An 18,875-nucleotide genomic window follows, 5' to 3' on the forward strand; every position below is an offset into this window, starting at 1 on the left:
TACTATTCACGTCTTCTATGTCATCTTAAGCATTAGTATCGGTTTTCTGAGCTATTAAATCGATAATTTCGTCATCAGATACTTAACGCAAACACGTGTTTCGTGAGTCATAAATTAATTATCGTATACTCCTAAAATGTTTTCTAAGAAACAATAGTGTACTGGTTGTAAAATAAAACGTTGCTATGTTCGAGATACAGAGGTCAAATTTGATTTTTCGAGTTATAGAGTGAAAATATGTACCAAAATGGCTTGGAGGGACTCGGTGATTATTTCGACTAACAGAGGGACAAAATTTCAAGTAATAGAGGTTTTCGGGTTTGAAGGGAAGGGAACAAGACATTTTTTCGAGATTTGGAGGTTTTTGACTTATCGAGGTTCGACTTAACGAGGTGCTACTGTATATATATATATGTATATATATATATATATATATATATGTATATATATATAATATATAAGTGTTTTTAACGTGACATGGACATTCATGATGTACTTCTCACAGCGGTCCTTTTAATTGATTTATTTATTCATAATATTCATGGATTGATGCGTAAAAAACCTTAAATTAAAAACAGTACAGAGTTCAACTAGTGTCAACTATAAAATTTGATGACGACGATGACGACTTTACTATTTTATTCTAAGAAAATAGAACATTGCTTGTTGTGCAAATCAGGTCCGGTTACATGTTTTTAATAAAGCGTTCACGATCATTGATCATAAATTGACACGCGTTTGGAATCGAGAAAGAAATGTAACACGTTCGAATCGACTTAGAGTCGATTAAAATAGCATACATAATATTTACCTTAAATACCTAGCCAACCTATAAAATGCAACACTGGATTTCTTACGTTCAAGGTACTTCGTGAATATCGTGATTGCACGAATTCTCTAGATCCTGCTTCATATAGAGATTAATCCAGACATTCCGTAACACTTCACTGATCTTCTATTATTCATGGCATCAGCAGGGAACATAATATAAAGCTCCTGTATAATATCAGAATTCAAGTATGTATGCAATTGTAAAATCCAATTTGTATGGAGCTGCCTCGGTATTTGAATCGTTCCAGCAATAAACCAGCGAATGGAAAGTCATGTGGGATTTCCTTCCCTATAAGTTTTCTTTTTCATTTCAATTCTATAGCAGTACTTATCGATATTTTTAAACATGCACATGTATCTACATATTTTCTCTTTTCTCTAGTAAGTAGGTATATGTTAGGTGTATGGGATAAGCTACTTTAAAGACGTATAAATTGAAAACTACATACCCGTTAGTATGGTATGTTGGAAATTATATTAACTTTAGTAATATCGATAAGTGCTCAACGCTATAATTAAGTCATATTAACGTTAATAATGAGTTAATAATATGAAGGCTATAATTACGGCGTAAATAGGTCACCACGTTAAATTCTTACAGAAGAATAATTTCATACCTATTGATTAAATTACACAAGAAGCTTATATTGCTAAAAGTTGAGCTGAAATTACAATGACACAGAAATATTTAAAGTTACCGTGCTGTGAAATGAGAAATTGCAGGCCCTTCAAAATACCTTTAAAGCATGTCAAAAAATACAAGCGTATTTAACGAGAACTTAAGTTTTTCAATGCTGGAATTTCCTGCTAGCCTTTTGATAGTTAATTGCAGATATGGTTGACATTTCCAACAATTAATAATAATTAGTTCTCATATAAAAAAAAAATTGGTCTTCAATGGAACTTCAAACTTTAAGGCAATGAACATTATAAAACATGATACAATGGGGTTTCCTATTTATTAGACGATGTAGACTAGTTGTAGCAAATCAGGGGCCTTAGACAAAGTAACAATTAAAAAACGATAACGAAGTTAGAAAAGGCAAAAATGTATGGGATTGACATACGCCGCGTTAGATCACGTGGTCTATCTAATGTCAATCCCATACATTTTGCACGCCTCATAAGCGAAGCGTTGAGGTGGGTACTACTGTCACTTCGCGCAAAACATCTGATTTTTCAAACTTAAAATGTCTTTATGTATCATACATTGCACTTGTAAGATAATACATACACACACATATTAAGAAAAAACACTATTTTTAACGTTCATGATATTTTTGATGTCGTTTTTGTTATTTAAACTAGTTAAAAAACAGTTTAAAAAAGTTCTGTCTTGGACGTCCGTGTGTCTGTATGTGCGGATCCTTTTTCTTGTTAACACGATAGCGACCGAAATACTTTACTAATCGAGTCTTTTTTTTTCTCTTACGCTTGAGTATGCTCAGGAATAGAACCCTTTCATTTTTCAGGGTCTGATTCGATGTGGTTTAATTGTTATTAAATAAACAAAAATAATAATTAATAAATATTTATTAAAAAAAAATTATGAGGCGTGCACTTTTGGATTTTCCAAATTATTTCCTTTTCTAACTTCGTTATCGTTTTTTAATTGTTACTTTGTGTAAGGCCCCAGGTTTTCTTCAAACGTTCCTCGCCGAATCACTAATAAATGTATCTTAGATCGATCGTATACCATATTATAATTGATCAATCATGATTCGAAAAGCAATTCCGTATTAGGGAGTTGTAAAAAATTCCCAACACGCTATCCAATATACCCTTTGATTCCGATTTTCAATTAAAATCTTTTGCTCCGATACAGTTTATCCGCAAATTCTAGTTGCGTAAAAAATAGGAATTTTTTCTGCATACCAATTAATGAAGAAATGGATGTAATACTTTTTAGTTTTTACACTTTTTGATTTTGTGAATCAGATTGGTAAATTTGGTAGATACCTACCTAATTATATAATATGTCATATAATATTATAGTATGTCATATGAGATGAGATGATGATGAAAATACTTACGTAATTTCAACGTATTTTAGTGTCTATTTTCTGAAAATTGTCATAGAATCAATGTTTTCATATTTTACTTTATTTTAAGGATGAAAACTGAATTTGGATCATATGCTCATAATACCTACTACCTACTGCAAAACAAAATAAAAATAAAGAAGTCCTCACACACTCTCAGTCCTTTGTCCCATAGCTACAGAACTCAAATATGTGGACAAAAAATATACGCCATGGTATTGTATCGTGAATACAAATAAAAGAATAGTGAGCCATCAAAGATCATACACCAGATAAATAAAACGGACTATTGTGAAAGCTGCAACTGTAACCAAAGCTACCTCCTGCGTTATACGTATATTTAATGTTTATAATTCCATTCTATATACCTCATATACTCAAAACCGTTATAGGTGTTAATGTCAACAAATAAATGACCAAATAACAACACTTTTCGAAACCTAAGTGACACTTTTAATACACATTGCTTCCGTTAAGGGACGTTAAATATCGATTGTTTACTGATAAGACAATCAACGAATTTGTAAAACAAAACATCTTTACCTGTTCTGGGCGGTCAGTTGTAAAGACTTTGAAAATAATCGGTTCAACAAATCGACTCGCTTTAACATGTCAAGACAAGATTTCCACTTTTTTTGTTTGGGACACGGTTGGACGTCTATGGATGTTTTGTATATTTTATGGCCACTTCATTAAAGTGTTGGATTTGGAACGACGTTTGTGAACACCTTTATTAACAGTTAACACATTGACGATTTGCGAGTATGATATAGCCTTTACTCATACAGTCATACTGCTTTGAAATTTATGTCGGTTCTTTAAGCTATTATAATAGTTTAGAGTGAATTACTGAATGTTTTTGTGTATACTGTGCGATTCAACTAAGATTCTGCGCTTTTATGTGACGTTATAGGTGTTAATTCAAAGGAATTATGTAATAAGCTAAATAAGGAAGTAATTGTTGAATTTAAATACTTTAATTATTAAACAAAAATCAAAAAGGATTTCCAAGTAAATCGTATTTTTATAATGGCATTTGTAACTATAATATGTACTGGTCAACAGCAACAGCAAATCAGGGATGACCAGTTGGGAATATATCGGTTCTAAGTAGAGTAAGTATTTAATCAATTAATTACACTGTGTCATTGTTGTTTGACGATTAAATAATAAAGAGAGAGACACGGACGTTGTTATGATACGCAAGCAAATTAAATAGTGCTTTTATTTACCTACATTCAGCAGCTGCTGCCCCTCGATAAACTATTGTTCACGAGCGCATTGTTAATAGCCATTTGTCAAAGCGAATCATAAGCGCAATATCAAAACGTTATATATGGGCCCTTCAAAAGTGACAGGCGATGTTTTGAGAGGTAAGAAAGGGACGGATGAGATTCCCATGGACAGTATTGCAGGGCGAATGAGGCTGCGCGGGCGATGCAGGCCGCGGGGACGAGTGGGGGGAGGCAGCGGTGCGCAACAAAGCGCCTTCCGGGAACCATCACAATACAGGTTTGCGGCGACGTGCGATACCTTCGCAGCCAGGTACTTACAGCGCCTTTTGTCAACCCAACGATGCAACGGTACACTGAACGACTTCTACACTTATTGCAAATTTGGCGTGCCAAATTTGCCTTATCAATTGTTATCCTGTTGATAACGCGATGCACAATTGCCTCACAGGAACGCTAAGATATACACGAGGCCGATAACGATAGAGGTTGGATTCGAAGTACTAATGTGAATATGTAATACTACAGATTGATCGCTAGATGTAGAGATGTGAAGATAACGCACGCTTCAGATATAAATGTACATTCGAGACATTATGAAACAAGATTTCGTGATAGTTTAAAAAGCAAGAGAAAGCAAGAGTGGAGCAAATAAAAGTGCTTTACGAGCTATGATTTAAACAGAATGACAACGCAAGAATGCACACAAACCTACAAATATTTTAAATTACCTAGCAGATAAACATAACGACCTCATCTTGAATCTAATTCAATCATCATTGTACTCGTAAAAGGAAAAAAGGTTCATCATCAACTCAGCATGTTGCTCCATTCATGTAGATTGTAGCGTCTTTAAATAACGTACTTATAACATTGGAAGAATTGAAGATATAACGAAAAATTGGATAGGATATCATAAGAAGATTTCTTTTATCAGTAAACACATTAAAAAACATACGCGAAAGTAAAAAAAATTCAAACAATTTTCGTGGAATAAGATTAATTTTACACGAATGACTCATTCAGTTTCTGCGTAAAGTCATTACATCGATAAAATTGAAACAAATTGAAAGAAAAGGTATAAACATTTCAATTCTCGATACTAGTTTTATAATTACAGCCTTAATGCCTTCAGTTAGTAAATACAGAATCTGGTATTTTATGAGATGAAATGCTTATGAATACATTCATGAAAGTTTAAAGTTAAAACATTTGTATGGGTAGATCAAATCAGTAATAACAGAGTTTCTTCATGTTCATTTTGAGGATTACTCATAGCCAGGTTATCAATAGCCTCTTTCCCATCAAGCCTATTTGCCATCAATTATACTTGGTGCTTTACCCGGTTACCCGCGTGAAAACTTCTATCACTTACTTACATACGCAATAAAGAAATTTTCCTTATGGACGATAACAAAAAATGGCGATGTCACGACCCAGATCGGCGCAAGCTCCGCCCCGCCGATAGTCTAATGCCGGGTCCAGACTGGTGAAACGTAACATGCAATGTAACATGCAATGAAAGAATTCACCGTCCACATTGCTGCAATGTATCATGAAACGTAACACACTTTGTAACAATTTCTCATAGTTTGGACGTCTTGCGCGCGCGAATTGTGCATTACACGCGCATGCTACGAGCATTACAAGCCGCGCGCGGAGCGATCCGAAATTTGTCGGTTTTTCGACGAACACAAAGGGGCCAGGAACACGACTACGGGAGGTTCGTAGTGAATGCGCGTTATGAGCGCGCTATGCGTCCAGACCAGCAGCGAACATGCAATGAAAGGCAGAATGTTACATTGCATGTTACGTTTCACCAGTCTGGACCCGGTATAAGCGAATATTATTCTGCGATTTGGCTAAAAAAAGATACAATGGATAACGAGACGTTTCGCTAAGTTCTCGGAAATTGTACCGGTAAATAAACGGCCACGTGCGCAAACGAGTCATTATTACAGCGAAGTGTGACGTCGGTAGCTACAATAATGTATTACCCCACGCGACTCGTATGTTTGCACATCATATCGTTAGTAAAAACGCGGCCCTTCTATTTGTACTAGCGCTTCCGAAAATAACGATTTTCATTCTCACGTCCAAATGTTTGTGATAGTACGATATCCGGCAGAGTTGAAAATTCTTTTAAGCTCGTATGGTTATACGTTGGTGCTAATTTGTTCAGTTTTATAAGAAACATTATGCAAATAAGTACCCCATTAAGCTATCAACGGACTATTTCTTTTGAGTAATGTAGAACAATCTAATGTTAAGATTAATATCCTTTCTGAGATACAATTATTAAACAATGTTTAATGGACGCAATTTATTTCACTTTGCATTCGTGTTTCACTTGTAAACACTTGATACACACATGTAATGTGTATCTCTTCTAAGAACTTAATAATAATATGCTTTGCAATTTCGCAAGTCTGTACAAGTGGATAATGACATAATCCAATGCTCCAGCGGCCTAGAGCTTCATATCACAAAATGTAGTGAGTCACGCAATTGAATTTAATGTGGTGCAAACTAACTCGTTGCTAATATAACTGATACCTACATTGAGATTAACGATTATGTTATCATTGAATTCCGATTCTATTACTAATTATACAATTTATGATATAAAATATAAATATTGATGACGCAATACGCATTAATTTGTACCTACTGTTTACAAACGTAGGTAAATATTTACTTGAGGGGAAATGTAAATTTTTATTAGTAAATGATAACTATAATTCGCTTTGTATTATATGTAAAATATTATAGGACGTTTGAAAATAAAAGATCTGGGAGATGTATCAAGTAGGAATGTTTCCTGAAAACTAAAAAATCTGTCAAGAACGAGTCGGACTCGTGACGATAGGGGGTTACATACAGTTAGACAAGTAAACTCAAGAGCAACTTAAAAAAAAATGATGGGTAGGTACCTAAATCAATATCATGACCAAGTCAACCTTTTCTATTTTATCATTTTATTTCAGACTTAATGACTTCAACTGTACAGTATGCCGAAAAATCCTATACCAGTACAAGATTTGTAAAGTTGATCTAATTAATTTGCTTGTAGTACCAAATTCTATTCGTTAATAAAATCTATTTTTGAAACAAATGGGCGGAGACTAGGCTCAAAACTCCACCCATTCGCAAAAAATGTTTACAATACTGTAGAATTCGTGCAACATATTTAAACCATACAAACTTACATAAACAATAAAAAAAGTCACTATTTATGTGTATACATATACAGGGTGTAATCGTTAAGTGTGCACAGGCGACTATTCCGTAACTATTGCAGATATCAAAAAACTTTAAACTGATATCGAATTAAGCCCTTTACCTCATGAGTAAAATGACAATAATAACTTTTGAAAAATAAAACGCGAAATATCCAAAATAGTTACAATAAACACTCCCATACATTGAATTTTCCATACATTTTGAGTTCAAAGCAAATGTTCGAAGTGACGTCCTCGTTTTGGAATACCATTGCATTCCACATCAAGCTCTATTTACAGTTTCTAAATCGATTTTTATTAAAATTTGCGAAGTAATTTAAGCAAAAATTAAAAAAAGAACCAAAATTATTCATATTACATGTTTAGGATAGTCATATCTCATACTAAGTGTATGGGAGTGTTTGATGTAAAATTTTTGGATATTTCCCGTGTTATTTTTAAAAAGTTATTATTGTCAATTTACTCATTAGGTAAAGTTAAGTTTAAAGTGCTTTCGATATCAGTTTAAAGTTTTTTGATATCTGCAATAGTTACGGAATAATCGCCTGTGCACACTTAACGATTACACCCTGTATAGAGATTTCATCCACTTCTAGGCCAGTGCCGATAACTTTGAAGGTGGTGAAATACTGAGATATTGTTCATTAATAATTTAAATAAAAAGTAAAAACATACTCGTTATAATACGTATGTTTTGTATAAGTACATACATATTATAAAATATTTTAATATCTATCCAACGCAAGGTGCGGTGCAGCAGTGAGATAATTGCAAATAACAATTAGCATTCCCTTCGTCGAATATAGCATACGGTAATGTTATTGAAATTATAATTTATTAAATATTATCATATAGTGTGGTACTGGTGTAGTCCAACGTCACATGCATAATTTTCATATTAAATGTAACGAGAGCAATTTGATTAGCATTACAGAGAATTATGTATATTCTTAAACAATTTAAACAATTTATTTATTGTTCAGCATGGCGGTGTGGTCACAAACATTTGGAACTTCCCTTTTAAGTCATATAGACCTGTAGTAGGGAAGTTCCCTCTTCCTTACTGAAATATAGCTACATGCTAACAATACAACACAAAAATTATTTAATTTATATGGTAAGTACTAAGTAATAATAAATAGATAAATATATTATATAAGTAATAAGTAAATAAATACAATAAATAAAATCAGAATATTTTATATTAAGATATACAATATATACATACATATATATAAATAAAATAGAATAATTTATATAAACAAAATCATGTTAATTTTATTATTATTATTATTTTTTTACAATAGCAAATCTTCCGCATCGTCATAAGTGATAGTTTTGAGCCATTTATGCACTGTTTTTTTACAGTCCGCAAAGGACATTGTATATATATTTAGAGTTCTATTCATTTTGTTATATAATTTAATTGATTGCGAATAAAATTGTCTGGAGGCAAATAGTGTTTTATTATTTATTTGTGGTAGAACGGAGAATGGTATTCTTTTTTTTAGAATGTTTGGGTCGACTTTTATGTTTTTATGAGTTTTAAGTATACATTGCTGAATATATAGTTTTCTTACCGTAAGGACATTTGCTTCTTTATATAGGGTATCGGTTCTATATCTCTTTTTCTTAAATAGCGCAATTTTAATAATAGATATTTGTGCCCGTTCTATACTAATGAATTTTGATTTAAAAGTGCCACCCCAAATCGTAATGCAGTAAAGTAAAAGAGATTCGACTAACGTTCTATATATGTACATAATTAGTTCCTTATCTGCAATATCACGTAATTTTATAAAGACCCCAATTAGTTTTCTGGCGCGTACAGTGACAAGATTTATTTGCGGTTGCCAACTTAAATTTTTGTCCAAGATGATACCTAAGTATTTGATTGTATTTACTCGTTTAAGAGGGGGGCAATTTGATGAGCAAGATTTATAATCGGTGCAGTGGTGAAGAGTTAATGTTAAATTAGGATCTGGTTGCATATTGTCTCTTATTGAAAATGTAATGTAATGTGTTTTTGACGTGTTAAGTGTGAGCAGATTCATATTTAACCAGTTCGATATCTTAAATAACGCAGAATTTGCTAGATTAAATACTTCGATCCAGTTAGAGCCGTGGATGAAAATAGCGGTATCGTCGGAATATGAAAAAATTTTAATATTTGTTAAGTCGTTAATATATGCTAAAAATAATGTGGGTCCAAGGACGCTTCCTTGGGGTACGCCGAAGTTGGAACAATTTTCATCATCACTTATGATGTCATTGTTCAGCTTTACCCTTTGAGTTCTGTTATAGAGGTAATCCGTTATTAATGAATGAAAAGTACCCCTAACGCCCATTTTATTTAACTTTTCTAGAAGAATTCTTATATAATATATAAGAATTCTTATATATACATGCCCCTGAGAAATTACATGTATAGTTCAATGCTTCACTTAGTTGAACGTAATCTTCGTATATAATAACATAGAGTTACGGATAAATGTATCGATTCCTAGCAATCGCAATATCACTTCGATGGATATCCGCTACAATAAACACTCAACTAATGCGTTAACCAACATAACCTGCTTGTCAGTATACATTGTTATATCGCAAGTGCAAAAATGCTAGCTCAGCGAAATGGATACAATGTGTGCATTCGCTAGTTGATTATTTGCTGATAGTTCATTTACTTTTTAGAGATAAGTTCAAAATATAAAACGATATAAATGTAATTCGTATAGAAATATACTTGATATAATTATTTTGGGTAAACCTACCCAGATTTCAAACTTTTCTTCTTTGATTGATATAATTAACCAATTTAGTTTTTATTATTTAGGTACAGAAAAACCTATACGAGGAAATGATATTGAGATATTAAAATTTCAGGCTTGACGTGAACCTATTTCGTAAATTGTTTAGCCCTATACATAGTCCTAATCGTACATATAAAACTAAACTGCGTGCATTTAAATTCTAAGCATATTTACACGGAGGAATTAATAACTTGTTTTCAACAGGGAAAATATATTGACCCGTCGTCGTTTAATCGTAGATTCAACAATATATTGTAAGGGAAAGGGATGACAGGGACAACAACATTGAACTGCAATCAGCAGTTCTTAGAACAAGTATACTCGCAGGTGCACAATCTTGACGTCGCAACTCGCAAACTTTGCAGAAATGTGTGACTAAATTATATTGGACAGTATATTAATTTTCGTACGATAAGGATTTTAGGTTGAATCCGTAAAGTCTAATGAAAGTTCGAATCCATTTACAATTTTGAGAGCTACTAAATACATATATATAAATTAAAATAATAACTAATAAGGATGAAAAAATTTCCAAATTTGTATTTTTTTAATCACGCAAATTTTATTTACAGCTAAATGCAACAGAGCACTATCTCATACATCTGAAATTCATTTTTTATTATCACTATAGGTATTTATAAAAACAGGGACCTCTCTAATGAATTTCAATCAAATTCAATACAGAGTACAGACCATCCACAGAAGAAGCAAAAACCTCTGACAAGTTTAACGTTATCCCAATTAATTTATGGCTTCAACTTCAACTTTTATTTCTTAAACTTAATATAAAGTATATTATTTACCGAAAATGTATAAGTCTGATATGTAACAACGTCTATCGTATTATTATAATAATGAACAAAGAATCACATCTCAAAGAAACGTAGAAAAGCATTGAGTACAATTCATGTACTTGCGATACTTGAGGGTAATTAATAATTATTATTATCGAGATATGCATATTTAGCATCTTATTACTATTTATTGTATAAGCATTTACTGGAACACCGTCAACGCATTAAACCTTCATTATTTTATAGCTATTAGTAATGCGAAAGAAGCAATATAATAACGTTGAATTTTATTATTGTTCATAATATTGGAAGTGTTTTATTTCTATCAATCGTAATCAATGCATAGTATAAGACAAAGTCGCTTTCTCTGTCCCTATGTCCCTATGTATGCTTAAATCTTTAAAACTACGCAACGGATTTTGATGCGGTTTTTTTTTAATAGATGGAGTGATTCAAGAGGAAGGTTTTAGTATATAATTTATTAAGTTTTAGACAAAGCGGGCGAAGCCGCGGGCGGAAAGCTAGTTATTTATAAACTGCAATCCTATCCTATCCTATCCTACTAATACTATAAATTCGAAAGTTTCTGAGGACGTGTATGTGTGTGTTTGTTACTTTGTTACACAGGAACGGGTACTTAATGAGGGTTTTTCTTTGAAAACGCGGGCGAAGCCGCGGACGGCGGCTAGTATATACATATATAAATCTCGTGTCACAATGTTAGTCCTCAATGGACTCCTAAACCACTTAACCAATTATAATAAAATTCGCACACCATGTGCAGTTCGATCCAACTTGAGAGATAGGATAGGTTTTATGCCGAAAATCCCACGGGAAAGGGAACTTTGCGGGGTTTTCTCTGAAAACGTGGGCGAAGCTGCGGGCGGAAAGCTAGTTCTCCTGATAAGTAAGAGGGCATTTTTAACGTTGTATAACCTAAGGGAATTGTAATTGGTGCACATTGTTTAAACAAAAGATAGACACGTAAGTACTCAGTGCATTGAATAAAAATGGAATTTGATTAATCAGAGCGTCTCGGTATGTCTTCAGTCCTCACCAAGGCGGCGCCACCAAGTTCTCGCAATAAAGACGATTATAATTTTATTCGCGAATACAATGGACAAAATTTCCAAGAGTTTTTATGCTCGACGTCCACACACCTGTGCATTGTTCATCGAAAATGTTTTACATGGCAATCATATCGACGTGTATGAAATTTTGATGAGCGCGCAGAACTTACCATTCGATGCTCCTATATCCCTTGACGCAGCAGTATATACTTTTGAACTTGTCTTGGAAGCCAAACTCGTGAGGTATGGGTTCCTTGGTGAAGTGCATTGACGAGGAGTTGCTTGGGAACGTGTTCGTTGAACAGTAGCGCACGGACAGAGTGGGTGAAGCACTCGCCACCACGCTCAACGCCACCAGCAACCACATGTTGGCTGTCACATCCTGCGAATATTAAATAATATTGAGTATTGTAATAAATGCTGAAACGGAATTTGTTAACGTCTGATATGGATGCTCTTATCCTATAGGATTTACAGATCATTCAATTTTGACTGAGAACTTGTCCCAAAAATGAACGGAATTGACTTATCAGAATACTGAATATAACCTTCTATTTTTATTTAACAAATTTTTTTATAAAAACTAAAAAGCAACCACACCCGCAGCAATTATTTGAGACAAGCTATCAATCATAATATTATATAATAGATATTTGATTCCTATGTTATTGCCTTTAATAGGTACCTAGGATTTATTTCAGAAAAATGATTATTTGAATCACTGCGTACTGAACAAGCGAGATGATTTTATTACCTCTAAAAATATTTTTACCATTTATCAATAATAATAATTTCGAATTTAATCTAAAATATGGATTGATTAATTATATTCTATTTCATTATGTTCGCTGAATGAGGTAAAAATCATACCGTATTTAGAATGTAGGTTTAAAATGTCCATATTCATAATCATTTTACATATAATTTTCCTCGTGTGTCATTTGGTTCGCCTAAATTAAATGAATTCGAGATTTTCATTATTTTAGCCACACAAGGACTTTGTTTACGTTTCTCTTTTACAGAATCGTAGTCTTGTATAAAAATGTCGTGACGGCAGACATGACATTAGAAAGTACAAAGGATAATGGCTCTCTGACCGCACAGTTCTCGGTACGACACAGCCTTGCCCCACCGGTTTATAGAACCTAAGCCTTTGTCTTTTGAAGCATTGTTCAGAAATAACATATTCTTAGTAATTACAGAGACCTATCATAAACACAATGGAATTAAACGTTAAGTAGCAAATATGCCGTTAAACATGCTTATTAAGTTATTAGTTTATTATTTTAATCCGTTGCTTTTAGATCGAGTATAAGTGCTTGCAATATAGATAACGAACAAAACCCTTTTTCTTTTATTAATTTTGTTAAATATGCTTTCAAGTTAAATCTGATACTTCTTATGGTATTAACTCTAAAGCAGCGTAAGCTCATATCATAAAAAAGACGGGAAAAATGATGGAATCTATAAAAGGGTAAACCTAACAGGATATAATAACCTAGATGCCAGGACGAACAGCGAGCTAAACTAATGACTGTTATTCCAAGAATGTCAAAGTTTCGCGGTTGAGTAGACTGATCGTTACTCGGAAAGCATCATATTTTAAAATATTTTTTATTTCTCGATACATTGTTATGAATAATGATTTTTCATGATAATTCGCATGCATTTAAGTACCTACATTTATGAATTTTGAACAACACAGAACCGTATTTATGCGCAAATAATTTCAGTTCTGAGAAAATGAAATTTCTTGTTTATCTACGTATATAAAGCGTAAGTTTACTGCGCGTCTATTTACTTCACGTACATAGCGACAATGTACCAATGGGTACAGTCACGAGCAATAATATATGCCTAGGGGGCGATGTGCAAAAATATCTGTCACTAGAACAAATTCAATAATATCTGTCTGCCCGTATACAGCAAAAATATCTGACATTATTAGGCAGCATAATAAAGTGGCATCAAAATTATATGACGAAAATGTAGAGCAAATAATTGTGACAACCTCTCGAAGCATAAATATGTGACGTCACCTAGGAGGCAATAATATCTGACACAATTTTATATTTCCGTATTGTAAAATATAATTGATTCCTCACAAAAAGCATAAATATGTGACACTAGCTTTCCGCCCGCGGCTTCGCCTGCGTTTTCACAGAAATACCGCATAGTTCCCGTTCACGGCAATCACGGCATAAATATGTGACATCAACTAGGAAGCAATAATATCTGACACAATTTCATATTTCTGTATTTTGCATCGATTCCTCACACAAAGCATAAATATGTGACACCAACTAGGTGGCAATAATATCTGACACAATTTTATATTTCTGTATTTTGCGTTGATTCCACACAAAAAGCATAAATATGTGACATCAACTAGGAAGCAATAATATCTGACACAATTTCATATTTCTGTATTTTGCATCGATTCCTCACACAAAGCATAAATATGTGACACCAACTAGGTGGCAATAATATCTGACACAATTGCATATTTCTGTATTTTGCATCGATTCCTCACAAAAAGCATAAATATGTGATATCAACTAGGAAGCAATAATATCTGACACAATTTCATATTTATTTATTTTGCTTCGATTCCTCACACAAAGCATAAATATGTGACACCAACTAGGTGGCAATAATATCTGACACAATTTTATTTCCAATTTAATATTGAATTAATATAAAATAAATAAATTTTATTTTAACCACGTTGTTTTAAAACATGATTACCATATTAATTAATATGTGCCGTCGTTGTATACTACATATTGTATGTCTAGATATTATATCCTACTAGCTTAACACCCGCGGCTTCGCCCGCGTTTTCAAAGAAAAACACGCATAGTTTCCGTTCCTGTCGGATTTCCAGGATAAAAGCTCTGATAAGCGTTAATCCAAGTTACCTTCTATGTGTGTGCCAAATTCCATTGTTTTGTCTTTTATTTGTGTGAAAGAGTAACAAACATCCTTACCTACTCACGAACTTTCGCATTTATAATATTAGAAGGATATCATATCATGACAAAATTAAAGTATTAATATACTTATATGAATACCCACTTGGGTAGATCTATTTTATTTGAAGGTTCAGTGTAACCTTCGTGTATTATTTAAAAATTGTTTTGTTATATTTGACGTTAGCGGCGTTTGACACGATTGCTCCGTTATTAATTTTCATTTACCTATAATATTGCTATTATTTTATTGAGTATCGAAAATTATGACAAGTTATCATATTATCGTAATTTCATTTAAATAAAAAATATTTACAAAATATAATGTGTCTTTTGTTCATATTCTTACCCCAGCAAAATACAAAACACTAATTCAATAAAAAAACGTTTGGCCTTTTTAAAATCCTATCTATCCTATCTTATCCTACTAGTCGTAGGACTAGTAGGATAGGAAGTAGGATTATAGTAGTATAATCCTACTTCCTATCCTACTAATCTAGTATTATAAATGCGAAAGTTTGTTAAGATGTGTATGTGTGTGTTTGTTACTTTTTCACGCAAATACTACTGAACCGATTACAATGAAATTTAGCAGACATATAAAGGGTAACTTGGGTTAACACATATGATAGGTTTTATCCCAAAATTCCCACGGGAACGGGAACTATGCTGTATTTCTGTGAAAACGCAGGCGAAGCCGTGGGCGGAAAGCTAGTGTCACATATTTATGCTTTTTGTGAGGAATCAATTATATTTTACAATACATAAATATAAAATTGTGTCAGATATTAATGCCTCCTAGGTGACGTCACATATTTATGCTTCGAGAGGTTGTCACAATTATTTGCTCTACATTTTCGTCATATAATTTTGATGCCACTTTATTATGCTGCCTACTAATGTCAGATATTTTTGCTGTATACGGGCAGACAGATATTATTGAACCCGTTCTTATGACAGATATTTTTGCTAATCTGCAAATGGTAATATATTTATGCTTCTGACTGTACGTACTACATGCACAATGGTAGTACGTAGCGTTAGCACGGGGGGATGCAGGCGCTGCACGCTGGTCGGCGCGAGTGATTCTTGCAATTACCGGCTGGCGGCATACATATCTGACGGTAATTTGCCGCTCCTCTCGAGCGCTGATCGGCTTCTCGGAAAAGCAGTTGCATCAACAGTACGCTGCGATTAACGCACTAATTACCGCGCACGCTGCCTGTAAGCCACCGAGCTGGTACGTACGCGCAAAAAACTTGCTTCGCGTTTCTACTCGATACCTGGACCCGTTTATACATTGTGGTACTTCAACGTTTTTATATTTATGTAAAGTCACATAAATGATATCTACAATTACGTTTTTGTTTCGCTGTGTTGATATAATGACTTTAATGTACCTACTATTTTATTTATAAATGCAAGAGTAATTCAGATAAGACAAAAATGTTGTCCTCTTTTAATACAATAACATTAGTAGAAGATGAGGTAATAACTACTTATAGCACATTATTACTTATAATAGGAATAGGTAATTTGTTTGAAACCTAAACTAAACCTAATCTTTTGAACACACTGTTCTTCAGAGATTTATCTAACTACATACTTTAAATCTCAATATTCAAATCTCATTAAATAATACCTGTTTCATATTTGTACGTATATTGTGAATAACTTTGATTCAATTTGATTTATAGTGTAGATGTTGTACAACATTAGATATTCACTTATTATATAAACAAAAAAGTAATAGCTCTATGGCAACCTGTTGCATTGAAAATATACACATATCTTCTTAATATATATAAATCTCGTGTCACAATGTTTGTCCTCAATGGACTCCTAAACCACTTAAACGATTATAATAAAATTCGCACACCATGTGCAATTCAATCCAACTTGAGAGATAGGATAGTTTAAACATGTAGGTACCACGGGCGAAGCCGGGGCGGACCACTAGTCTATGATATAAAGTAGCACTGCAGAGTAAATTAAAAGAAAATCTTTACAGCATCCCAGGAAAACAATAAGAAATGATAAGACTAGTCTTCGAGTCCACTTGGTCCATTATCTTTGAGGTAATTGTTTATTAAATATTTAAATAAAAGGTTTAAAGAAAATGTTGGACGAGTATAGTAACAAGACCAAATAAATATTTGATTGGTTAATATTATGTATATAACTCAATATAAATTAATAAAAAATTAGGATTTAGTTTGAATTAAATAGAAATTTTTAAATGAGTGATTCAAATTTATTTCAAGATAACTAGCAAATCCTATATAATAAATAATAATTAAGCATGATTCATTGTGATATCTAGTTTGAGGACACTATAATATGTTTACTAAATTATGTCAGTATCGCTATGTAAGATAATATTATGTACTAAGCTAAAGGTGGGGAAGTCTTACAGTTTAGATTAAGTCAATGATTCAAAAAGATAATCCTACTAATATTATAAATGTGAAAGTTTGTGAGGGTGTATGTGTATGTTTGTTACTCTTTCACGCAATTTAGCACAAATATAGAGGGTAATTTGGATTAACGCATAGGATAGATTTTAACGATTTTAACAACGGGAGCTATGAGGGTTGTTCTATGAAAATGCAGGGGAGCCAGGTGCGGCAATCTAGTATATTATACATACATTATGTTTTTTTAAGGACCCTTCTGGTGTTATTGTATTTCATTAAGTATTGATTATTATACAAATTATTATAAAATAATAATAATTGTTGCATGAGACAAAATAATGGGGACATCTTATACTACATGCTGTTTTCGATGTTTTATATTTTGCTATATTTATAATTAACATATATGTAGGTATACATAGTTTTAATTAAATAGTTCTGGTGATTTATCTTATTTATTACTCTGGATTTTTAAACGCCCCTTTTATCGGTGGATATTATTTATAATTACTATACTATTAAAAAAATACTATAAAAAGTATTAGAAAAAATTATTATAGATAATTATTTAGTGTAGCACAATTAAAAGGAACGTAAAAAAGTTTATAAACAGTAATAATGTTCAACCTACTTATATGGAAAAAGGCATTTGTATAATAATTATCAAATTTAATTGGAATTGCTACGTAAAAGAAAGTGTAAAGATGATTACTCACCAAAGCAGACAGCGGTAAAATCCGAATTACCTAGAATTTAAGATATAAGTCGATACTGCTAACTATGTCACAGTTTATTCACCACACATTTCCGGAAACATAGTATTGTCTGTAATTTTTCTATTTTAATATACAGTTTATTATAATTAAGACGTATTTTCGGATAATTTTTATAACAACTTTTATATGTTAGCGGCTTACACGCTACTCACTTCACCGACACAACACGACTGTGAAAGTGTCAAACTGTCAAACGAGCAATTTAAAATTTCTTGACTTTGACAGTGACATTTAACGCAATGACAGTTGGTGTAAACCACAGAGTAGAAAACTTCTCTCAGTGCATTCACACTGTCTCGTTATTAGAATGAAAAAAAAATAATTGATTAATAAATTTTTCAATCAAATACTAAGATAGTTTCTTAGATAATATTGTAGTACATTCAAAGATTCAATTCGAAACTTATTCAGAATGTATTTCAAATAATTTTTATGCTCAACCTTACATACCTTGCTAAGGTTAGGGCTTAGGGGTATTTTATTTGTAAGTTACATTATTCCGAATTTTGTAATAATTTCAGAATTTTTTGGGTTGATGTTAGAAAAATTTGTTATTTCTTTTTTGTGTTTAACTCAATTTGATCAATAATATATAATGACCAAGCTTTATATTTTTACTAGATTTCCGCCCGCGGCTTCACCCGCGTTTTCAAAGGAAAACCCGCATAGTTCCCGTTCCCGTGGGATTT

At 32.7% G+C, this 18,875-nt stretch overlaps 1 protein-coding gene across 1 annotated transcript in view; it reads right to left on the minus strand.

Annotated features, from left to right (window-relative positions):
• Window positions 1–18,369, minus strand: part of LOC149909736 (uncharacterized) — a 42,845-nt gene extending 24,476 nt beyond the window's left edge. Inside the window, exons 1-2 of the mRNA XM_090119831.1 lie at window positions 18,127–18,369; window positions 12,192–12,403 (exon numbers count right to left, since the gene is read on the minus strand). Coding sequence (XP_089975957.1) covers window positions 12,192–12,388 — 197 coding nt within the window. The 5' untranslated portion in view covers window positions 12,389–12,403; window positions 18,127–18,369. The remainder of the gene's footprint in view (window positions 1–12,191; window positions 12,404–18,126) is intronic.
• Window positions 18,370–18,875: the final 506 nt, after the last annotated feature.

This window comes from Colias eurytheme, chromosome 3 (assembly GCF_061535395.1).
Source record: "Colias eurytheme isolate Ceu_HAF_F1 chromosome 3, ilColEury1 Martin Lab GWU primary, whole genome shotgun sequence".
Classification (NCBI taxonomy): Eukaryota; Metazoa; Arthropoda; class Insecta; order Lepidoptera; family Pieridae; genus Colias; species Colias eurytheme.